Source organism: Portunus trituberculatus, chromosome 8, assembly GCF_017591435.1.
Source record: "Portunus trituberculatus isolate SZX2019 chromosome 8, ASM1759143v1, whole genome shotgun sequence".
Taxonomy (NCBI): domain Eukaryota; kingdom Metazoa; phylum Arthropoda; class Malacostraca; order Decapoda; family Portunidae; genus Portunus; species Portunus trituberculatus.
This window is the reverse complement of record NC_059262.1, coordinates 5,452,501-5,477,023: the sequence shown is the minus strand read 5'-3', so window position 1 is coordinate 5,477,023 and position 24,523 is coordinate 5,452,501. Positions and strand designations below refer to the sequence as shown.

General features: G+C 41.2%; 3 protein-coding genes and 2 non-coding genes across 9 annotated transcripts in view; 1 reads left to right on the top strand and 4 right to left on the bottom strand.

Moving 5' to 3' along the window:
• Positions 1–19,534, bottom strand: LOC123500658 (alpha-ketoglutarate-dependent dioxygenase alkB homolog 6-like). 3 transcript variants are annotated; one of them, XM_045249319.1, is made up of 5 exons: positions 19,300–19,525; positions 4,324–4,672; positions 3,902–4,078; positions 3,290–3,394; positions 1–1,539 (listed from the first exon to the last, which is right to left on the bottom strand). In XM_045249319.1, exons 2-5 carry the CDS (start codon positions 4,351–4,353, stop codon positions 1,129–1,131), a joined length of 723 nt encoding a protein of 240 aa, XP_045105254.1. In that variant the 5' UTR covers positions 4,354–4,672; positions 19,300–19,525; the 3' UTR covers positions 1–1,128. The 3 variants fall into 3 exon arrangements, with proteins under 3 accessions (XP_045105254.1, XP_045105260.1, XP_045105265.1); XM_045249325.1 differs by lacking the exon at positions 19,300–19,525 and adding an exon at positions 16,734–16,895; XM_045249330.1 differs by lacking the exon at positions 3,290–3,394 and having other exon boundaries at positions 19,300–19,534.
• LOC123500635 lies at positions 4,549–15,914 on the top strand. Of its 3 annotated transcripts, XM_045249312.1 has the most exons (5): positions 4,549–4,687; positions 5,337–5,516; positions 9,195–9,883; positions 12,914–15,109; positions 15,378–15,914. In XM_045249312.1, the coding sequence occupies exons 3-4, from the start codon at positions 9,218–9,220 to the stop codon at positions 14,171–14,173; spliced, it is 1,926 nt and encodes a 641-aa protein (XP_045105247.1). In that variant the 5' UTR covers positions 4,549–4,687; positions 5,337–5,516; positions 9,195–9,217; the 3' UTR covers positions 14,174–15,109; positions 15,378–15,914. The 3 variants fall into 3 exon arrangements, with proteins under 3 accessions (XP_045105247.1, XP_045105242.1, XP_045105238.1); XM_045249307.1 differs by lacking the exon at positions 5,337–5,516 and having other exon boundaries at positions 4,551–4,687; XM_045249303.1 differs by lacking the exons at positions 4,549–4,687; positions 5,337–5,516 and adding an exon at positions 5,210–5,315.
• Positions 18,016–18,087, bottom strand: Trnad-guc. Its single transcript has one exon. It is a non-coding gene; the product is annotated as a tRNA-Asp (tRNA).
• On the bottom strand, positions 18,487–18,558 carry Trnad-guc. The gene has a single exon. It is a non-coding gene; the product is annotated as a tRNA-Asp (tRNA).
• A 2,004-nt stretch (positions 19,535–21,538) lies between the features above and the next one.
• The window catches only part of LOC123501089 (lachesin-like), an 82,225-nt gene continuing 79,240 nt past the window's right edge, over positions 21,539–24,523 (bottom strand). Inside the window, 1 exon segment of the mRNA XM_045249673.1 lies at positions 21,539–24,523. This exon segment is cut by the window's right edge and continues 2,878 nt beyond it. The gene's annotated coding sequence lies outside the window, so the exon portion shown is untranslated.

Here is a 24,523-nt window from a genome sequence, read left to right as displayed (position 1 = left end):
TGATGGTACAAAAGCCACTGTTTATTTGTTATATCACAACATTTACGAATCACAGCAATGGCTTGATAGAGTTACTAGCCACATGTCTTCACCAGGCTGACTCTCCTCACAAAGAGAGCCAAAACACACACACACACACACAAATCACAGCCTCTTGTTCTTATTACTATCCTTTCTCTTAACCTGCAGCATCAGTTCCTTGAGTCCCATGCTGCCTTTTCATATTCATTCTGTTTACTATCCAGCGATTTTATACAGCTTCGGAAACTTATGTGGGGATTAAAATAGTGAAGACTCTGCCCATTACTCTTCTGACCTCCATAGACCTTTCCTAATGCAAATAAAATTGTCTAATCATATCCAAAAAGTCGTGGTGAAAATGCATCTCAGTACTGAAGGAGTTACGGAACTATTACCACTATTACTACTACATGAGGCATTGCTCTCGTGACTACTATTACTACTACTGCTACTAATGATGTCAGGGGGTCTAAGGAAGCTATAACTGCCGAGTGGTGGGCTACTATTACTCCTCCTACAGCTCTCAGTATTAGGATATACAAATGCCAGTTAGTATGTCTCTCTTCATAAGCCAAATTCCTAATGACCCCTTCTCTCTTTCCTCTGCATAAGACACACACACACACACACACACACACACAGAAGGTCAAACTGCACCTGACACACCAAAGGGACTTAATCTAACAAATACAACCAAACATGACTGAAGTATAAAAATCCTCTCAATATTAACATATCAATTTTAGCCAAGTCTGAGCACCGAGTTAGAACCACCTCACTCTTGGACTTCCTGAGAGAGAGAGAGAGAGAGAGAGAGAGAGAGAGAGAGAGAGAGAGAGAGAGAGAGAGAGAGAGAGAGAGAGAGAGAGAGAGAGAAATACACATACAAAAAAGAAAGAAAGAATAACAATAACCTCACAGAACCAGAACATCTTCATAAGCACAACAAACAAATTTAAGGACAAGAACAATAGGTGGAAACAGAGAGGAACATTTCAAACAGGGACTGACATGACTTTGTGTATTGTGCAGACCTGACCACTTCTTGCAACTCCCACACTGAGAGATAAAATAAGACCAAAAAGGAGATAAAAGATAAAAGATACCTCAATGTCTACTACCCCCTAACCACACTTTATTCTTGAGTACCTTGGGAACATGCCGAATGGTTAATGATATCCTTGTGTCCCTCTGCACAGTGTCCCCAGGGATGTGAGGGATGCTGGGTAGGTTAAGGATATCCCTGGACACCACATCCTCCCCCACCTCTGTGATTCCATGAAGGTAAGTCGTGTATGCATCATCTTGTAGGATCAGAAGGCTGCGAGGTGCCAGGAATAGAGAACCAACATATCGCTTCTCAAACGCTGATGACGTGTGAGTTTCTGTATCTTGGCTGTTGGTGTTGGGTGTTTCCTGTGTGTCTGGTGGGCGCGGTGTGTACAAGTCCAGCAGAGTGTGGCCGGACAGGGAGATGGTGGTGATGGTTGGGTAGAACATTGGGCCGTCCACGTGGGGCTGCAAGGAGGTAATGTGGTAGTTACAACTTGACTTCTTTTAAGAGGGAGGTTTCAAGACATTTGTCACTATCTTTTGGCTAATTTCTTTTAAAATCTTTTAGGGAACCTCCAGCTTCAGTGGGCCTTCTTTTTTTTTTTTTCAAGGTTTTGTTGCCCTTGAGAGGTCTCCTTCCTGCATTAAAAAAAATAAATAAATAAAAAGAGAGAGAGAGAGAGAGAGAGAGAGAGAGAGAGAGAGAGAGAGAGAGAGAGAGAGAGAGAGAGAGAGAGAGAGAGAGAGAGAGAGAGAGAGATGGAAGGATGGGATAGGCTGGGTAAAGTTATCTTTGGTTATCTTATCTATCGTGATGTTCCTGAACATTTAACATCTCAATAGGGTTATCATGAAAGATGAGAGACCATACAAATGTTTCTTTCTGTTTTTCTGCTAATGATGCTGAATCTGTGGTAAGTCATTGTTTGATTCACACACACACACACACTTTTAAATCTCAATAACCTTCACTACAATCACTTCAGTTAGGATATCAAAGATTAGAGAAGAGAGCACAATGCAATGGAGCCTAACCTAACCTAAACTAATTAACTAATGATATTACCCTGCCCATGAGTAACTGTGTGTGTGTGTGTGTGTGTGTGTGTGTGTGTGTGTGTGTGTGTGTGTACCTAATTGTATTTACCTAATTGTAACATACGGGAAAAGAGCTATGCTCGTGTTGTCCCGTCTCCATATCTATTAATGTCCAGCTTTTTCTTAAAATCATGAATATTCCTTGCGTTGACCACTTCCACGTCTAAACTATTCCATGCTTCCACCCTTCTATGAGGAAGCTATATTTTTCACATCTCTCCTATAAGTGGCCATTTTAGTTTTTCCCATGCCCTCTCGACATTCTTCCATTCCACATACACAGATCTTCCCTATCCATTTTTTCCATGCCAATCATCACTCTGTATATTGCTATCAGGTCTCCCCTTTCTCTTCTGTTTTCCAGGGTTGGAAGTTGCATTCTTTTCAGTCTGTCTTCATAAGTCAAATCTCTTAAGTCAGGCACCATTTTCGTTGCAGCCCTCTGTACTTTCTCTAGTTTCCTTATGTGTTTCTTTAAGTTCGAGCCCACTGTATTGTTGCATATTCAAGCCTCGGTCTTATCATTGCAGTAATTATTTTCTTCATCATTTCTTCATCTAGATATACGAACGCCACTCTTATGTTCCTCAATAAGTTCAATACTTCTCCAATTATTTTGTTTATATGTCTCTCTGGCGATAGGTCATTGGTAATTGTCACCCCAAGGTCTTTTTCTTCATGACTGGTTTTTATGTCTTCATTTCCTATCTTGTACATACTCCTGATTCTTCTTTCAGTGTGTGTGTGTGTGTGTGTGTGTGTGTGTGTGTGTGTGTGTGTGTGTGTGTGTGTGTGTGTGTGTGTGTGTGTGGTTGTTCACCTCGGTCGCCTGCTGGTCACCCAACCAGTCTTCCCCATTACGGAGCGAGCTCAGAGCTCATAGACCGATCCTCGGGTAGGACTGAGACCACAACACACTCCACACACCGGGAAAGTGAGGCCACAACCCCTCGAGTTACATCCCGTACCTATTTACTGCTAGGTGAACAGGGGCTACACATTAAGAGGCTTGCCCATTTGCCTCGCCGCGCCGGGACTCGAACCCGGGCCTCTTGATTGTGAGTCGAGCGTGCTAACCACTACACTACGTGGTGTGTGTGTGTGTGTGCAGGCTCACCATGATGCCCTGGCCTGCTAAGTACTCGTTGACCAGCACGTGGTTTGGCTGTTTGTCTCCGAAGGCACCCAGCTCTGCAATGCTGTCCATGTGGTGCTGCAGCCACTGTGGGGGACCAGAAGGCTTGTCATTGACCCTCTCTTTTACCAAGCTGCAGAGGGAAGGCCTAAAAAAACCTTCATATGGTGCCAGAAATATCAATGTGGTGGTTTACCCATTAAGTACCATGATGCATTTCTATATTCATTTCATACACCTTCAGAAACTTTTGTGGGGGATCAAAATAGTGAAGACTCTAGCCATTAATCTTCTGACCTCCATAGACCCTTGACAATGTCAATAAAATGTCTAATCACACAAAAAATTCATGATAAAAATGCAGTCCAGTACCGAAGGGGTTAAATACTAATGGGGTCCCCAAAATATAAATAGGAGCCCAAGAACACTCATTGGGCATCACAAATATTAATGGAAAAAAAAAAAAAAAAAAAAAAGATAAAATTAAAAAGATCCCTTAAGTGTATATGAGATTCTACAAATACTGAGGTCCTCTAAATGACACCTGCAACCCAAGACTGTCTGTCCCACCACCCATGGCCTACACACACACACCGCAGGGATGTGTTCTGCCACCATGCCGCGTGGGTGAGGCAGTCCACCCCAGTTCTGGAGGCGTCGATGAGAGAGTTCCTTCCACTTGGGCTTGGGGGCGGCATAGACCTGGTGGATGAGGTGCTGCTCTTCCTCCACCGTTATGAAATCCGGGATGTAGAAGGCGGAGGGTGGAGCCTGTGGGTGGAGTTCAGTATAATAGGTGTGGAAGGAAGTAATCTACTTAAAACCTCACCTAACTAAACCTTACCTGAATCCAAGGTGCATGTATCTATATAGACGTATGTACAGTATACATATGAGTATATAATTGACAACACCACCTATATACATTGCAAGCTTAACTAAATCCAGTAAAAATCTGCATACCCATTAGTAAATCTATCATGATTGATCCTAAGTTAAAACTTGAAAGAACACACCTTATCTACAATGTACTCCTTGAAGTCCATCTTGTTCTTTGTTGAAGGTCATGAGATGAGGATCTATGGGCACTGGAGGAATCCTATGATACCATGACAGGTGAGGCCGATCACGCCTGCGCTGGAAGGTCAAAGCTGTCGACCCCCCAGGGGTGGGCACTGCTGACAGCACAGCGAGGGACAGTGTGAGTGGTAGCAGGGGCACTGCAGCAGGAAGTGTTATATTGTTTCCTGTATGTTCTTGCACCAGGGGCAGTCAGGCGACAGTGAGGCTTTGGGGCCAGACACAGGTGATGCTGGTGAGCGGTATGGTGTGTCACCGTGTCACTGTATCGCAGGCGGCAGGCGGCTGTGGAGACGAGAGGTAAATAAATAATACATCATGCAGACTATAGCACGCGGGTTTGTTTCCTCACCCACGGCTTGCCCACACCTTGCCCCCACCCATCTCTCTCTGCATCACACTACAAAGATTATATACCTATAATACCTGTATGCAGTATGCAGCGACCTGGAGTCACCTACACCGCGTAGTGAAGTGATTAGCACACTCGACTTAATCGAGAGAGCCCGGGTTCGAGTCCCGGGAAGCGGTGAGGCAAATCAGAATCAGAATCAGAATAAAAAAGGAAAGATGGGGAGGGGGAAATAGGTAAGCCCAGAGTATATACTCTGGGCAAGCCTATCAAGAAATTTATATCAACCGATATGTATATAGCTAACGAGGAAACAGACGGTGGCTTGGATGCTCTTCTTGACTAACCAATACTTTTTTTCAACTCAAAAATTACGAAAACATGTTTTATCATTAGTTTGGTATTGAAAAAGTGAATCTGGTATTAAAAATTTAAGTATTTGGTATTAAGTCCCTGAGTAAATCTGGCAACCCTACTTATCCCGGGTCCCGGGAAAAGAGAAACTGTGAACTATGGTGCCAGAGTTACGTGAAGAGTAGGCCTACGTGTGAAGCAGAGCTGATTATATTCTCCATGGTAAGGATATGGTTGTTGCAGGCTGTACGTGTGTGTGAACTGTGAAGCAGCCCAGCTGGAGTGTAATAGTGTGGCTGAGGGAAAGGTGAGGGGGTTGTGGATGGCATGTAGCGGAAGACAACGCATTGTTCCTGTGTGGCGGCCCGGCAGTTTCTGGAGGTGAAGAACAAGCTTTGGTCAAGGCTTTGATCTACTATACAGGTCTCTCCCACTCTCCCTTCGTAGCTCATTTACGCTGCTGAATTAACGTATTATATAACGCTATTGGTCAACAAGAGAGAGAGAGCAAAATATAAATGGTGGGAATGGGATTGAAACAGGAGATAGAAAGGAAAATGAATAACGAATAGGAAATGGGAATGATAATATGATAGTGAATAAGGGAATAAATAAGAAGAAATGATATCATTAGGAATGCATTTCTTTTAAGTTGCCTGTTTGACATGTGAACTGTGGTGCCCTTACATTTCTCCAGTACCTCCAACAATGTAGTACAAAGTGCTAAAGGTAGCCAACCAGGTGAGGTGAGTTGACCAGGTGAGTCCTTCCTCCTTGTCATCACTTCCCTAACCAAGAACTGCAAGCTTTGGGGACCTTGAGGAAAAACAAGGTATTTAGGTGGGGGAAAGCTAAAATAGACCTTTTTTGATAATTCAAAACCATTTAAGGGGGAAAATGCTTTTATTTAGAAAAAAAAAAAAAAAAAAAAAAGTAATTTTCTTTCAAAATATTAGCCAACTATTCACTACATTTGTGGTTGTATCAGTTACATTAAGCGAAAACCAGAGGTACTAAACCTGACATTATAACTTAGTCCCTCCTGACCCCTTCCCCCCCCATTACTAACCAAACCTTAACATTATAACCAAGCCACAACTCCCCCCTCCACAGTTAATAGCCAAATCCTAACCTAACAATTTTTAAACTCCAAACTATAAACTAGTGAGGGGGGCTGCACTCTCTTGGACGGTCCTTCAGGATGAATTAACCACAACCCCCAAAAAAACCTAACCTGACCTCATTTCAACATATGAGTGAAGCAATGGCAACATTGCTCACCTATAACACAACAACATTCACAACAGCCGCTCCCTTTTAATATTGTAACCTAGCGGAGGGGCTGTCTCTCCTTGGACCTCACAGGCTACTAACCTAACCTAATTTTTAACTTAGAGAAAATGAAAGTAAAAGTTACACTTTAAATAGAAATAAAGAAAAAATAAAATGTGATTTTTAGGTAAATATATACAGCCACAAATGTAGCGAGTCATTGACACTTGTGCTCACCAATAACACAGCTGTGACCCTTGAATTATGTCAAACATCTGGTATTGCTCACAATGTTGGAAAGCAAAATCAACCTGTGATGCACACATAATGAACAAGCCTTGCATTTCCAGTGTAGTGGTGATGGGGGGCCAGGGGGGTGGGGAAAGAATGAACTTACATTCCGAGCAGTGGGCTCCCATGGTAAAAGCAACTTAGCAACTGGTAGAAGCCGACATGCTTCACCCTCTCTCACAAGAAACAAATGCAATACAATAAGTAACTCCAGGCATGGCGTGCTCACATTGGACATCCTATCGGTGAAGGTCCTTCATTGGTTTTGCTGTGATATGTCATTTTAGCTGCCGGCATGGCGGGCTCTCATTAGATGTCCGTAACACGTGATTTATAGACACCACAACTCCCACAGGACCCACAATGCCATATTAATGTGAACAGCCACAAGGAGAAAGGGAGGAAGACTGAGGAATGCTCACAGAACTCTGCTTCTGATGCAGTTTTTATTTTTCAGACAATTATAAGCCAATAAAAGCCTTGCTCCTGAAAAAGACTTCATGAATGTGAAGTAAAGTGAGTATATTACCACAACATGTAGTCAAGTCATGTGCTACTGAGAAGGACCAATTGTAGACATTAACCAATCATTTCACTACATTTCTTGCCAGGAGAGAGAGAGAGAGAGAGAGAGAGAAAAAAAAAAAAAAAAAAAAAAACATGTCACATCACAGATTCCATGGCTGGTTGACACTGCAAATTGACCAACAAGTTGACCAAACCACCTGAGATTAGCAATGCTCTACTGATCTTGTTAACTATATGCCTCCCCTCCTGCAGCCTTGCTGTACAAGGCTTTCTTCTTTCTCTCATCCCTATTCTGTCCAACTCTCTAATACAAGAGTCAACCAGTATACTCAATTATTCATACCTTTCTCTGGTAAACTCTGCCTACTTCTGTATTTCCACCTTCCTATGACTTGACTTCTTTTAAAGAGGGAGGTGTCAAGACATTTGTCCCTCACTTCTGGGTAACTCTGATGAACTTCAAGGTAACTGGCAACCCAGTGGGGCTTTTTTTCCATTTTTTGTTGCTCTCAGCCAGTTTCCTCCTGCATAAAAAAAAAAAAAAAAAAAAAAAAAAAAAACCCTGGGGAGGAGGAGGCAGACACAGATGGTTACCACTTAGTCACTTACCACCCATGGCAATAATAGAGGAACATGGACAGTGCCTGCCGTATGCAGGACCTGAACATAGCTGGGAGGACGAGGAGGTCCACACCGGCTATTTTTTTACTTCCTTGTCCATATAGCACTGGCGGCAATTCTTACATTTTCAACAGATACAACATTTTGTAAAGAGTATTTTCAACCCATATATATGCGTATGCCTCGGAAATTAATTTCAACACTTCTAGCAATTTTTTTTATTATGTTCATCCTGCCCTTTTAAAGTTATGTTAGGTTAGGTTAGGTTAAATAGCCAACTGTAAATCAGGTTAGGTTAAGTTCACTTTGTAGTTACCATCATCACCTAACAAACCTAGTCCAACTCAACTAACGTAACCTGATTAAATTGATGCAATTTAACCTAACCTAACTGGCAAGACTAGGAAGTGAATATGAAGTGGTTATCTTGTTTCTCTTCGTAAAATGCAGCAAGCAGTGCACTGTAGACAATACACCATGCTCTAACATCTTCCTTGGACTAATTGATGTATTTCAAATTGAGCAGCTTCTCTCTCCAGGGGATGAAAACACTAACGGGCTGAAATGATTATTTATTAATTTGTACTTCATTTTCACGTCTCCCATTTCTCTTCTCTTCCAATGTTATTAGTCTCATTTCTTCTAGTCACTCTTAATAAGTGTTTTCCTTTAGTTGCTGTCCTCTTTATTCTTTGTAATTTCCTCTTGTTACATGGAGACTGTAAAAATGCAGTGCAGGGTGCTCCAACTTGGGGTATGCTGTGGTTGTAATGGCCTTTTTCATCATATTTAGGTCCATGTAGATTGTAGATTGTTACTTCATATGTGTAGCCAAATATCTCGCTTGCAGGTTTCTTGAGTGACAATGTGTTCTCAATAATAATTGTTCACAAATCCTTTTCTTCATTACTTTTTGTTTTTATATCTGCACCCATTCATTACGTAGTTCCGTGTTGGCGTCCTTGTACTTTTTTTCCCATTTCCAATGCATGGCATTTCTTAGGATTATATTCAAGTTTGCATTCTGAGACTCCAAGCATAAATTTTATATTAGTCTTTCTATAGTTCCTTACTATTCTCCTGGCTTTTTGTAGTTCCTGGCAATGTTGCATTATTAGTAAACAAATTATTGTAGCTGTTTAGTAATTTCAGCCTATCATTTATGTAAATCTTGAACATAACATATGGTAATATGGCTACAGCTTGAATGTTTATTGTTCTCATTTGTCTGTTCTTCAAAGTCTTGCGTCAGATATTTAACCTTTTAATTAAGCCTTCTATAATTTTCAGTTGTCACACTAGATTCATGTTAGTGTAGAGCCTTGTGTTTGTACTTGTCTTTAAGATCAGTATTTACTTTGTCATTGCAACTTTGATGCCTTTTGGCAGGATTGCAAAGGGAAGAACTGAAGATGGCAGAAGCTTCAAGACCAGTCTATCCAGAAGACACCACATTTGTGATATCTCCGCCCAGCTGTCATCCAAGCCAAAACTCTTACAGGAAGTCTGAGCTGAAATTACTGAAAACATTCTGCCATACATGCAAGAGCCAATGTGAGGGAATAGATGTCTTGAAACATCTGTTCTTTGGAATAATTCAGTGCAAAGGCTGTTTCGAGATAAGAGCATGTAATCAGTTCACACGATACTTCCCAATGACCACCAAATGTCTAGCAAACAAGGATGGTCATGTATTAGTGTGGAAAGAATTGCCTGTAGGCTATGTGATGCAGCACACAAGGGCAGAGATGACCAAGAAGTCCACCTCCGTACTTGCCACTCAAGAGGTGGCTGATGTAGCTTCCCGCTACGTACAGACCCTCCTGTCTCTTAGGGAGCTGGAACCCTGGAAAGCAGCCATCTCCCACATGATAAAGGAACCTCTGAGCCTTAAGATCAGTGATCTGCCGCCACCATTGCAACCCTGCAGAATTACTAGGGGAAGGACTTCAGAGGAGGAGAAAGTGCCGCCAGCAAAGAGGAGAGCCTTATACCGAACACCTGCTGTTCCAAAGACAAGAACCAAACCTGATGGAAAAGAAACAAGTGTTGCCAGTCAGTCACCCTCAAACTCATTGGTTAGTACAAAGACACACATTTTTCTCACCAAGCCAATGATGCATACTGCTCCTGTAAGGACTTGCAAAAACCTCCTATGCTATGATAGATACAAACATTTGTCCTGACAACACACACACACACACACACACACACACACACACACACACACACACACACACACACACACACACACACACACACTTTTTCTGCTAGGATGGACACACAAATTTCCCCTGTTATGATAATGACATGCACAGATAAGATCTCCTCCTCTAAAACACTCCATCCTGGATTTAATGAATTAAAAGGAGGGAACATTGGTCCATTGCTTGAAAATACTTACAGTATATATATATATATATATATATATATATATATATATATATATATATATATATATATATATATATATATATATATATATAAATAAATATATATATATATATATATATATATATATATATATATATATATATATATATATATATATGATAAAATTATTGCTTTATAACCTAACCAAATACAGGGATTTCTCGATTTATGTGTGTTTAGATTTTGGAATAACTCAAGGTAAAAAACCTGAATTTTTTTTTCACATTACACAGATTACTAAGAATAACATGTCAAAAAAAAACAAAGAAGTTGTGTGGCTGGTTTAATTCCATGATGCGGACTCTTGCCAGAATTGTGGGAACTTTGCTGTGTAACCATGACACAATTCCTAACAGTTTTCATCATTAGTTTGATGATAAGCATCAGTAATGATGACTAAATAATTGCCTTCTTTGATGCAATAATGTATTATTGTAAATATCTACCACGAGCAATGCGATCAGTTCTCCCTAAACCCAACACTTGCCCTGTGCGGCCGGCATGTGTTGGCCGGTTGGATGTAATCTTGTATTTATCATTTTTCTTTTGTTTGTCTGTCTATCCATTCCCAAAACTAGTAATAATATGTCAAAATAATTGAAATACACGTAACCCTCGGCTATCGCGCCCAATTGGGGCCGAAATAGCCGCGCCATATCCGAAAATGCGATAGCCGAATTGAACAACTAATGGTGAAAATTGTTATTGGTACCGCAACCACAAATTTTACTCCTAATATCCCTCATTTTTACCTTTTTTTTTTTTATTACTGTATAATCCATTGGTACCAATTAATTAAAACATGTCAAGGTTATAACAGTAATAATGATAATATAAGAGTAATAATAATAATAATAATAATAATAATAATAATAATAATAATAATAATAATTTATTATTATTATTATACCACCACCACCATCAATAATTACCTTCTTTCACAATCTGCATGGCTCCTGACATTCATATTTAGAGCATGATGTTTAGAGCAGGTGAACCATCTCTCTACTCAAAAGATGATGCTGAAGACCCATAAGTAAATTGTTTTGAAATCACATCATTGGTGGTCTGTTCCTTTTCTCAGTTTGTGATAAAAAGCAAAGATAGAATTTAGAACCACAGGCTAAATTGCAATCTGACAGCTGTATTGAATTTTCCATATCCATCATGTTTGCTCCTGAAATGATGGTGGATGAATAGTGTTATGTTCTGTGGTCATGAGGAGGTGCTTGGGGTAGAGAAAGATGGTCCAGACTTCAGTGTCACCATATCAACTTGGGATGACATAATTAATAGTAACCTTGTCATGGTACCTGTTACTGGTACGTCATGGCTAGGTGTGCGATAGCAGGCATCTGAGGTCGTGATAATGAAATTTTAACAGCTTTTCATGGGTGCGTGATAGCAATAAAATGTGATAGCTGAAGTCGCAATAGCCGAGGATTGACTGTAAAAGAAAATTGTCAAGAACCAATTTCTTTCTCTATATTTAAAGTTGACAAATTGTGAGCCATGATGTGGGCTTAAGGCTGTTTCACACCGGATGTGGTACTAAGCGAGAGGTGTGTCTTGCCAGCATGGTATCCAGTGTGAAACGGCCTTTAAGAGGGTCACTTGAGTGATAGGAATTCTGTGAGGCCTGACAATATGGCCTCAGGTGTTTCCCAGGTGTACTGCCAACATGCTGTATCCTTCACTTTAATGTCAACTAAATGCAATTCTCCAGACTTGGTATGTACTGTATAGTTTAGTTAAGTAATCTTATTCAGTTCTGCACTATCTCCTTTGAGGTTTATGTGATTTTAACATTACACGATCCCTTCAGGAATGTATCCCTTGCATAATTCAAGAAATCCCTGTACTGTACTGTAACATGGTGTATTAACTGAAACAACTCTTAGAGTCACACGCTTAAGTTTTTCTTATTTGGGAGACATTGTGACACAAAATTAACACCAGAGTCAATGCAGCAACGGTCATGTATGTAGGCATGTACCTAGAAACAAGCACAGACTAAGGTGTGGGTGGCAGGACCTGTGTTAATGTGGTGATTGCACCGTGTTAACACATATTGTCAGCCTGTACTTTTTAAAATTTTATTTGATTTTTTATGGCCTGGCTTATAGCACCTGGAGGTAACTTGAAGAGTATTGGAAGCGCTGTTAAGCCTCCACCCATTAGTGGTGCCGGCAATTTTATTAGTAGTGGTACCCATGTCAGGGCTCATATCACCACCCAAGCACATCTTTGCTGTAACTGCCTAGAACCTGGGTATCATGGTGACATGTAGCTAACTCTAAACCACTCAACAAATGGCAAAGTGTCAAGGCAATATGTTGTGGGATTCAAACCTATGCGTGGACGTCTGCTCTACCCCACGCTCACCACCCTATCCACTATGCCACCGCCTTCCACCTACACCAGATTCTCTTCAAGCTCTGATTTTTTTTTTTTCTTTGTGCAAATATATGATGTACATTATATTACGTATACATTAATAAGATTTGATGTGCTTATTGTTATTTCAATTTTTTTACATTTCTAAAGGCAGTGTCCATTGCTAGGTATATTTGTCCATTGAAATCCTGTGCTCTGTTAAATCATAAATCTGTTAAATTGGGTCCTTTAAATTGAAGGTCAAGTATACTACAAACCTTAATTCTCTTTGCAAACAGATGGAGTTTGTTCCTTCACCATATTCAAGAACACTGTATCATGAGGTCACCACACCTGTGATATCTCAGCCCAGCTGCCATCCAAGCCAAAACTCTTATAGGAAGGCCCAGCTGAAATTACTGAAAACATTCTGCTATACATGCAAGAGCCAATGTGAGGGAATAGATGTCTTGAAACATCTGTTCTTTGGAATTATTCAGTGCAAATGTCATTTTGATATAAGAGCATGTTGTCAATTCACACAGTACTTCCCAATGACCACCAAATGTCCAGCAAACAAGGATGGTCATGTATTAGTGTGGAAAGAATTGCCTGTAGGCTATGTGATGCAGCACACAAGGGCAGAGATGGCCAAGAAGTCCACCTCCGTACCCACCAGTGAAGAGGTGGCTGATGTAGCTTCCCACTATGTACGGACTCTCATGTCTCTCAGGGAGCTGGAACCCTGGAAGGCAGCCATCTCCTACATGGTAAAGAATCCTGTATTGCTGAAAATCAGTGATCTGCCACCACCAATGCAGCTCTGCAGAGTCACCATGGGACAGACCTCGGAGAAGGTGCCTCCAGCAAAGAGGAGAGGCATACTCCAAGCACCTGCTGTGGCAGTGATGAAAGCTGGTGCGGAAGGAACCAAGCCGAGAACACGTCATTCTTCCTGTGCTGCTATACGGGCATTCCGAAACTCAGGCATCAAGAGTATTAAGGCTGAAACACCACCTTTCCAAACCACATTTGCCCCCAAGAGTCAGTCAAGCTCAGCCTCACTGCCTACCATACCTGGTGAAGTAACAGTGTTTAGTGCCAAGACAAACACACACACTGCCCCTGACAGGACACACGCTACCCCTGTCAAGACAAGCACACACACTTCCCCTGCCAAGACACGCACTACTCCTGCCAAGACAAGCACACACTTCCCCTGCCAGGAACCACTCTACCCCTGTCAAGACAAGCACACACACTTCCCCTGCCAAGACACGCACTACTCCTGCCAGGACAAGCACACACACTTCCCCTGCCAGGAACCACTCTACCCCTGTCAAGACAAGCACACACACTTCCCCTGCCAAGACACGCACTACTCCTGCCAGGACAAGCACACACACTTCCCCTGCCAAGACACGCACTACTCCTGCCAGGACAAGCACACACACTTCCCCTGCCAGGAACCACTCTACCCCTGTCAAGACAAGCACACACACTTCCCCTGCCAGGACATACACTACCCCTGTCAAGACAAGCATACACACTTCCCCTGACAGGACACACTCTACCCCTGTCAAGACAAGCACACACACTTCCCCTGACAGGACACACTCTACCCCTGTCAAGACAAGCACACACACTTCCCCTGCCAAGACACGCACTACTCCTGCCAGGACAAGCACACATACTTCCCTTGCCAGGACATGCACTACTCCTGCCAGGACAAGCACACACACTTCCCCTGCCAGGAACCACTCTACCCCTGTCAAGACAAGCACATACACTTCCCCTGCCAGGAACCACTCTACCCCTGTCAAGACAAGCACACACACTTCCCCTGTCAAGACGAGCACACACACTTCCCCTGCCAGAACATGCTCTACCCCTGCCAAGACAAGCACACACACTTCCCCTGCCAGGACACACTCCACCCGTGCTGAAGCAGAGACACACACTCCCCCAGCCAAGAAAGCCACACACTTTACCTCTACCACAATAAATACATACACTTCTCCTTCCAGGACACAATTTACCCCTACCACAACAGACATAAACATAACCCCTTCCACTATAAACATAGAAGTTTTCCCTGACGAAGTAAGGGTTTTCTTTGCGAAGAGCTACACTTCCTCTGTCAAGAAGGTTCCTTACCGAGCTCAGTCAAAATATGTTTCTAGTGAAAGACAGTCTTTCCTTTCTATGACGTGTGCCTCCCCTTCCTCACGCAAGAGATCTACCACTTCCAAACCAGCCAGTTCCACTCGCCGTGCCACCACCACCTTGCCAAGGTCAAGAAACAGAAGCAAGCGACACATGTCACGGACCTCACCCCAGGAGAACTTGCAGTTTCCTCCCAGGCCCCAGTACATCCCTGCTGACGTGTTTGCCAGTGGCCACTACCTGGAGCTGAAGTGGAACCAGCCCTTCCCTGAGGAGTGCCCTCAATGTTACTGCACCACCTTCACACACAAAAGCATTTTTTTGAATACGTGAGTATTCAAACTGACCAGTTCTCTTGATTTCTTTCTTTTCTGAACTCTTCTTAATTTTGATTGTGTTGTTTATTAGATGATTTTGGGTCAATTGTTTGCATGTATTAATTTTTCTATTAACTTCTTACATTTGTATACAATGTGATTGAAAACTGCTATTTTGGATAATGTACAGTACTGTATAGGCCTTGTGTTTATCAACACACACCTTTACGTTAACAAACAATTCTAATGTACTATTTTATTTGTGTCCCTTCCTGCACAGATCAATAGTGAAGCTGAAGTGTTGGGAGTGTAACCTACATATTTATGTCCACCCTCACCCTGATAAGCACATCCTCTTCCTCGCACAAAAGGAAAAGGAAAAGGCAGCTCTCCCAAAGTTCATCGACAACAACTTCAAAATGTGGCCTGTCAACTTGGGACCACAGGATTAAACATCAATACAGTGGAACCTTTCATTGTTTGTAAATAATTTTTTTCCATTAAAATAACTTGAAATATAAAACACTTGTTCCCCATTTCGTCCCCTGTATGACAACTGACCTAAGAACATCTCCCTATGCCTTATTTAGGTTATAATTCATGGAATCGTAAACATGTAATATATTTGTTGGACATCCTATATTGGTAACTCTGCAACATTCAAAATTTGCATAAATGTGTTGCAAATATACTTGATGTAGGCAACAGCATGAAGTAGCTATATTTGCAATCTTGGAAACTAATTACTCAACAAAGTCTGAGCATGATCTATATGTTCAATAGACAACAGAAAGGCAAATACATATACCTATGATTATACTCTTTTAATTTATAGAAAGAAGAATTACCTTAATGAAAAAGGCTGTATGGGTGAGAATACCAACTGAATTAGCTAACCCAGATGTAAGGGATGAAGAGTGGAAGAACACCCTTAAGAGTGAAGTACGTGCATGTTGATGCTGAACAGACAGGTATCCATTAACCATCCACACACACCATGTTTCATAACTAATCCTGGACCTGTAGTCTCAGTTCCAAGTAATTCACATGTGTGGATATTAAGAGTTAGGAATAGAAGTAAACCGTGTTTCTGTTATTGCACAAATATCAGTGATTGTCAAAAAGGTCATTAACACAGTGTATTTTGTCAAACAAACAATTAACAAGAGCACAGTGAAGAATTATGTATGAATTCATTTTAGAAATGGAATGTTGAGAAAACTGACTTGTTAAAAGATATTATAATACATGGACGGGTGGGAGGACAGACCCTTGGGAGTGACAGTGTTGCCAGCTCGCTGAACTCAATTCTGGCTAAATATGGTACAGAAACTGGCTAAAATTGGCTAACTTTTGATGGAAATTAGCAAATAATAATGGCTAAATTCTCAAAGCCTACAAATAACATTTGGTGATGTATTATTGCCTTATATGTATGATAATAAATATAATGAATATACTTATATTAAAAAATCGCTAATTTTCTACTTTAGAGAAATTAATTTTCATCTGCCTTGATGATGAGAATGGCTCACTGTTTTTCAAGTGCTTTTACTTTTAGCATGTTCCTTTGTATCATAAAGTTTTGCTCTAATCACTGCCTTACAAAATTTACAATGTACATTATTTGCATCACCTGGAATTTCCATTATCCAGTCCTTCCAGAAGTCCTCTTGAAGCCATTCTTTTCTAAATTTCTGTGTGTACGGTTGCTTTGGCATCTTGATTATAGGCTGTTCCCCACACTGCTATATATAGATTAATATGCTAATATTCAGAAGAGGGCAAATCGAGTACAGGCTTCACGCACGATGGGCTCACACTGAGAGCTCACTCGTCTTAGACGGTAGACCTGTATCCAACCCGTAACCCGTTTCGTGAACTGGACGCGTCCAAGACATGGGATCCGACCGTCTGAGTCGGATCCCTTTCACTGTTTACAATTTTTTTTTGTTTTATTTACTCGGAATGTAGGAATACTACTATTGGTACTTAAAAATGCATATAATTGTAAGTTATTTACTCACTTCTGTCCCTATAAAAAATGGCTAAAAAATGGCTAAATCTTTTGAGATTCTGGCTACATTTTCTGGCTAATGGCTAGATCAATTTTTTTCTGGTTGAATGATTAAAAAATTGGCTAGATCTAGCCAGAAACTGGCTGATCTGGCAACACTGCATGCCTCTAATATTTCAAAAGTTAATGTAAATAGTACATAAAGTAAAACTAACAGTATAGACACTTGATGCTACGTTCACAACAAATATGGAGGAAGAAACATGCTAATATGAAGATAGCTATAGCTTGGCTTTTCCTACAGAGGGTAATACTGTTCTTGCATGTCAGGGAATCAAAGTTATAGAATATAATGTAATGCATATGTCAACTTCAAGAAACTTTATGAAGCAATAATCAATAACAAAGGAAAAGGTTGGTAAATATCAGGAAGTGTTGCGGCCCTGTGGTGGCCGCTATGTTGTTGATCTTGCCGTTAGCATCCTTACCTACGCAACTCTTCTGTTTGGTAAGCTTTAGTTGGGTTAGCATCGTAGCGGTAAGACTAAGGTCAAGAAGATGATATTCTGCAACCTTACTTCAGTCTGACATGTATTGTATGTACCGTAAGTTTAACCTCGGTGGAAGAGGCTACGCCGCTACGGTCACAGGTACCGTGGCTACGTCCATCTCCACACCAAGGATTCTATATTGTATATTCCTTACTCCACAAACTGCACGAGGAAACCATTATGGTCCCGCCTCACTGTTGCCTGGTGCCACTTGTAGGCCGTGGCTGTGGTTCAAAGGCGTTACAGAAATAACTTTTACGTTCAATTAGTATGACAAAGGCTGATGGCGACAACAATACGGTGAACACAAAATTGGAAAAAATAAAAGATACCAAGTTAAAACAATGTGCCTCCCCGGCGGGGAATCGAACCCCGGTCTCCCGCGTGACAGGCGGGGATACTAACCACTATACTACCGAGGATGAACAATTAAAAATTAAATCTCTAGCAAACTCGAAATTTCACAGTGGATCATCTTCATTAAACTCTCAATATTAATGAGAGAGAGAGAGAGAGAGAGAGAGAGAGAGAGAGAGAGAGAGAGAGAGAGAGAGAGAGAGAGAGAGAGAGTTTTTCCAGCATGATGAATAATCATGCAACAGCTGTAAAATTAATGTAGTAGTAGGTAAATATGAGGCAAAGTCATAGTGGTTGCATTGGCAGCGCACGAAACAGCTTCATGATCACACCAATCCACCACATAGCCCTGCATCGCGGGGAATAACACGGCAACACGGTCTCCACGCCAGCCTACTCTACGATATAACATTAAGTAACACAATTCAACGAAGAAAGAGAGAGCAAGAGAAAATTATTGCATCCTCCCCGGCGGGGAATCGAACCCCGGTCTCCCGCGTGACAGGCGGGGATACTAACCACTATACTACCGAGGAATTGCTACTAAGTGTTTTTATATCATTATATTAACCCATGCTATATCATTTGACGCTGGTGATCGTAAAGTTTCACTCTATTGTTCCAAGTCATCTCTACTAAGTCTTTCTTCTCTCCTCCTATCATCTCCTTGATTCCATCCATGTACTTTACCCTCTGTCTCCCCTGTGTTCTAACCTCGATCATCTCCAAGAAACAGTCCCTCTCTACACCATAGATACCCAAGCTGTCTTCTCACCACGGTTATCAACTCCCTCGTCGTGCCAGCTAACTGCAACACCTCCTCATTAATCTTTGCCTTCATATAAATAAAATTCTAATTTTTTTTTTTAATATTTAATATTTAGTTGAAGCAATAAAATAACGTCGTTACAGCTATCCCGGTGCAATCCTGTAGGCTGCGCTTACACAAACATGCACCTCCAAAGTTGAGGAGTTACCATCTTATCACTGTTCTACTCTTGACGTGCTTCACTCCTAACTTTTGGACTTGAACATGGTAGTAATCAATGCATGAATGACGTGAACAAACAAACAAACAAACAAGTAAATAGGTAATACATAAACACAGCCACTGGTAGAGACCCTTTCGTACGTACCGTACGTATATACTAGTACATGTATACACAATTAAGGTCCTGCTGAGGTCAGAGTGAGCCTACATTTCTATGGTGATAATTCTATACCGCGTGTATACCGTACGTTCATAATGGTGAGGGATCAGTAATAAATAAACTTACTGTGAGATGGCAGGTGACAGGTTAGTTGGTGATGGGTCCAGAAGCAATAGTTGGGAATTATTCGTATAGAGCAGCAAGGGCATCGTCCTTACTGCCCTGACAATCGCCAACGTTAGACCTCCAGAAGGTAAATCACGAATACCATACGATGGCAGGATGAAGACTAACTCAATGAACTGTCAGGCGGCGGCACCACCAACCATATTACTGATCCCTGTACGAGACTCGTTCCATACTGAACACGTGTCTAGCGACTACTACCCATCCCTCGACGAAAACTTTACACGTCTAGTACGAAAGGGACCATATATATATATATATATATATATATATATATATATATATATATATATATATATATATATATATATATATATATATATATATATATATATATCATAAATAAAGGACGTAAAATGCGTGCATACGCAGTGACTGCGCGTAGCTACGAGAGCTCATTGCGCGGCCCATCAGCCTTTGAGTCTGTGGTCACGTGGTGGGAAATAGAGGCGTTTTCAGTAGCACTTTGCAAAAGGCGAACGGTCCTAAAAGCGTTCGCCTTTGGCGAACTCTCGAGTTCTTCCTGATCTCAAAATATACACTATAGAAGGTGTTATTGGATATCTTATTCAGTATTTGATATCATTCCTTCAGATAATGTCTTGCAATTTTTTTTATTCATTATTTTTTTTTAAGGAGCAATTGCTTTTATAAGATGTCTTATATTTTGCTTTGTTTTTAGGTATTCATTTTTGTCCAGTGACGATAAATAACATCGGTATTAGAAGATCTAAATAATTTCCCCCCCCCAAAAAAAAAAAAAAAATATTCCAGTACAGCATACATATGTGCACTACCGTCGTTTTTATACCTATGATCTTTTAATTACTCCAGCCTAGGGAAAACAATATTGACCTGCCATGCTTTTTCGTTTGCATTCCGTACCAATGCAAACATTTTGTAGTGATCTGATTATTAGCGAGGGAAGGCCATGCACACTTACCGCGCAAGGCTTCATCAATCTATTACTTTTGTCGTTGCTGTCTTGTTTATTCGTCTATTTACTCATTCTTGTAAGGATTCGCGAAAAAAAAAAAATAATAAGACTGGCACTGAAAGGATCAAAGATTCTATTTGTCATGTATTCGTCGTCTCATTTGTATAAATTCTTATATATATATTCCTGTACAGACGAAGAATCCACATCAGTGAAAAAAAGTAATGTGTTTATTCAGCATACACACCACGTACGTTATTCTATTTTGTGTGTTCATTGATGTAGTAATGTATCGTAGGGGTCACCAGGTTTAGGCCCTCGTGATCTCTTGCAGCTTCCTGTATTCTATTTTTTGTTTTCTACCTGGAAGTAGGCCTTTTTTCTTGTTTTCATATTTTGTTGCCCTTGGCCAGATTTCCCCTCTTACATCAACAGAAGAAGAAGAAGAAGAAGAAGAAGAAAAAGAAGAAGAAGAAGAAGAAGAAGAAGAAGAAGAAGAAGAAGAAGAAGAAGAAGAGAAGAAAGAGATAAAGAAAGAATGAAAGAAGAAGAAGAAGAAGAAGAAGAAGAAGAAGAAGAAGAAAGAAAGAAAGAAAGAAAGAAAGAAAGAAAGAAAGAAGGAAAGGTGGTATCACAGTGAGCCGCTTGGTTCAGTTACTCCTCCAACTGAGCCTCGCCGCGCCACAGAGAACACTTGCAGGGGATACACGCAAATTTTCAACACCAGCGTCAAACCTAAATTAAAATCATGATTGAACTGTTTCTTTCCTGCATGTTTATGGAATACTGCTTTATTACATACCTATACCTTACTAGCTTGTCATTCCCTCCCCCTTCTCTTCCTCTTATTCCGTTTTGTATTTATCTTATGTCATCTCTTCCTGTCTTCCCTGATTTAATTTCTCTTCCTCATACATTATAGCTAAGAGAGGCCCATGTTCAGAAAAGCTTTGCTCTCTCACCGCGACTATTTTCCAAGGCCACAGAGATGATTAGCGCGGTTTTCAAGAGTGTTTCTCCAGTTAATAATGTAGGAATCTTGTCACTCTGCCTCTTGAACCATAAAAAAAAACACCTTAAAAAAACTTGTATAAATTTAAATAAAATCTTTTGAACCAATGTCAAGTGGGAATGTATGTACACTACTGCTACTACTACTACTACTACTACTACTGCTACTACTAGGTGTTAATTCTGCTACCACCACCAGCACCACCTCACCATGTAGAAAGGAAAGCCTTGTAGTGGATAACATTTTACTATAACGTAATATGAACAACGACAACAGGTGACATGAAGCGTACGTACAAGGTCATTTGAGGTCAGCCCGATTGCTTGACCTCTGCCAAGCTCCCTTAACCTTAATCAGCGGAGACAAACAGCTGGTAACGGGCGGCTGTGAAAGAGAGGACCCCCACACACTCTTCGGCGGAAGATGAAGATGCGGTGAAGAGAGCACAAGAGGAAGATGAAGAGTATAGTGTAGTTGTAGACATAAATTTTCAGCGTCCATAATAAAAAAAAAGGAGGAGAAACTTACTGGACATCTGCAATTTGAAGACGAAAATAGGAAAAATAACAAAAAAAAAAAAAAAAAATAAACAAATGTAACAATATTTAAATCTTGGAATATCAAAGAAAAAAAAAGAACTCAAATATTAAGAAGAAAAAGAAGACAAACAGGAGGAAAAGGGAAGACCCGTTGAAAAGGCAATTATTCTTCTCGACGATCACCACAACCAAAGTTCAAATATGGCGGGAAAATAACTTCTACATTCCTACATAGCGTAATAGTTTTATCAGTGACGAGACCTTAGTAAATGTAGCAGATTCAAGGTTTGCAGTTCCAAAAAAAGATTTAAAAATGCCACAGATTGCGTTATTAAAGTGTTCATTCGGTTATTAATAAAGTGAGACTGTTATTCACAAGAGTTCATTATTCACTGCTGTTATTTCAGTTTGAGTTTCTGGATATAAGAGAACAATGATCACTGGGTGTGGTGAGAGACTGGGTTAAAGTGATGAAGTTAATGGTGCAGTGTTGTCATCATCTTTAAGGAATATTTGCCGTGTGTTCAGCTGGTAAAAATAAAAATAAAAATAAATAAATAAATAAAAATAAATGAAAAAATAAACAAGAATATTATTATAGAAAGGTTACCATAGAGTCGTTGGCCCATTTGCTATAGGAACAGCAGTATTTCGTGGCCATAAGATTAGAGAGTGACAATTAGTAAACCAAATCTCACAAGAGTAGTGGTGTCCTGACTTTCCTCACATCCATAGCCAGACTTCTAAAACGCTCTTCTCTCACGCCACTAATTTCAAGGCCCACAGAGATGATAAGCCGGGTTATCAAGAGTATTTATCCTGTTAATAACGTAGAAATCTTGTTAATCTATCACCAGGAACTTGAAAACAACTGAAAATACGTGGCTTTTAAAAATACTTAGAATATTGTTAAGACTTAGCAGGCCAGGAGAAGAAATGCCGCGGTTCAACCCTCTCGTAGCTCAGACTAGCTTTCTCAAACACATTTACGCTTCATTTCTACTTTCAAAAGGCTTTATTTAAAATTATGCGAGTCTTTAAGAGTGTTTATAAGGTTCTAGCGAGAGACGGGCAAGATTTCTACATTGCCAGCAGGAGAAACACTCTTGAGAACCCGGCTAGTCATCTCTGTGGCCTTAGAAAATAGTCCTGATGAGAGCTGAGCGTTTGTTTGCAGACGAACCTCACACACAGATCGCTCCTAACACCTTCACTCTTCCCGTGACGTGACTCTCCGTGCGACTGACTCTCTTTTGTCTTAAATATACCTTTTTTAATGTATGTATAATATATGACTTAAAATCTAGGTTACAGGAATTATTTTAGTACCCCTTTATTGACTTGTATGCATGTATGTATGTATGTATGTATGTATGTTTAGTCCCCGAGGATGCCGTAAGGGTGAATATCTCGGCTCGTTACAAGGGTGATGTGTCAGTGGCGACTCTCCATAGCGTGATATGTAACGTACAAACAGTAGCTAGGAGTAGGGTGGGGCGAGGGGGGTCAGGGGGTGAGAGGGGCATGGGGGGGCTCATTTAACCCTCGGCTGTAGTGGTCAACTGAGTGTCATGATATTTACAGGCAAGAAAGTAAATAGTAACATCTAACACTATGAAAGGATGGTGTGTGTGTCATAGAATGCCCTGATGTGTACAGACCTGCACGTGCACACACCTATACGTACATGCACTAACACACACACACACACACACACACACACACACACACACACACACACACACACACACACACACACACATACAGAGGTTTCCATACATACATACATACATACATACACGAATATATACAGCGACATACAAACATTCTAATTTATGTATACATTGGGACACTAGGTGATAGCGTACACACACACACACACACACACACACACACACACACACACACACACACACACACCTGACCCGCTACACCTGTACATACACGTGCCCTTAATCGCCTCCTGTTCTGTTACCTGAGACGGGGCGGGGCGGGGGCGGGGGCGGGGCTAGGCGGGGTTGGGGTGGGTTTCTGACGGGGCATGAAATGGAGGATACGGTGGAAGGGGATGGGTTGGGGGGGTGGGTTGAGGGTGTTGGGGGGGATACTATTCTATTATTTTATTGTGTACAGTACGGGGAGCTTGACCAAATTCTGCCTTATTCCCCTTTGAGTAGTAGTAGTAGTAATAGTAGTAGTAGTAGTAGTAGTAGTAGTAGAAGTGGTAGTGGTAGTGGTGGTCATGGTTGCTTTGAGGGGACGCAAGGCAGAGCTGGGTCAGTTCGCCGCCCCGCTAGAGCGAACTGCAAAACCTGACAGTCTTTCTGAGGTATATGTGGGTGTCGCCTGGCTCCGTCCCGCCGGCAGGAGGACGCTAGAGTGGGACAGCGGGTCATGGGGTCAGAAGTCAGTCCGTCACGAGAACAGCGGCCGAGGAGGCGGTCACGCACGCTGGAGGATTGAAGACAGACCTGGGTGCACGAGTTGCGAGCCTTGTATTGCTTGACAGGATTTGGGGTTCCGAAAGAGGGAGTGTGGGTCGAGTGTTTCTGTGATGTTAGCGCTGAGAAAACCCGATGTAGGGAACAGTGGTGAGAATTTAATACCATATGAGTTAATTCTTGACTACATGACATCCAGAGCCCACAGAGGGACCGATGCAGAGAACAGTGGCGC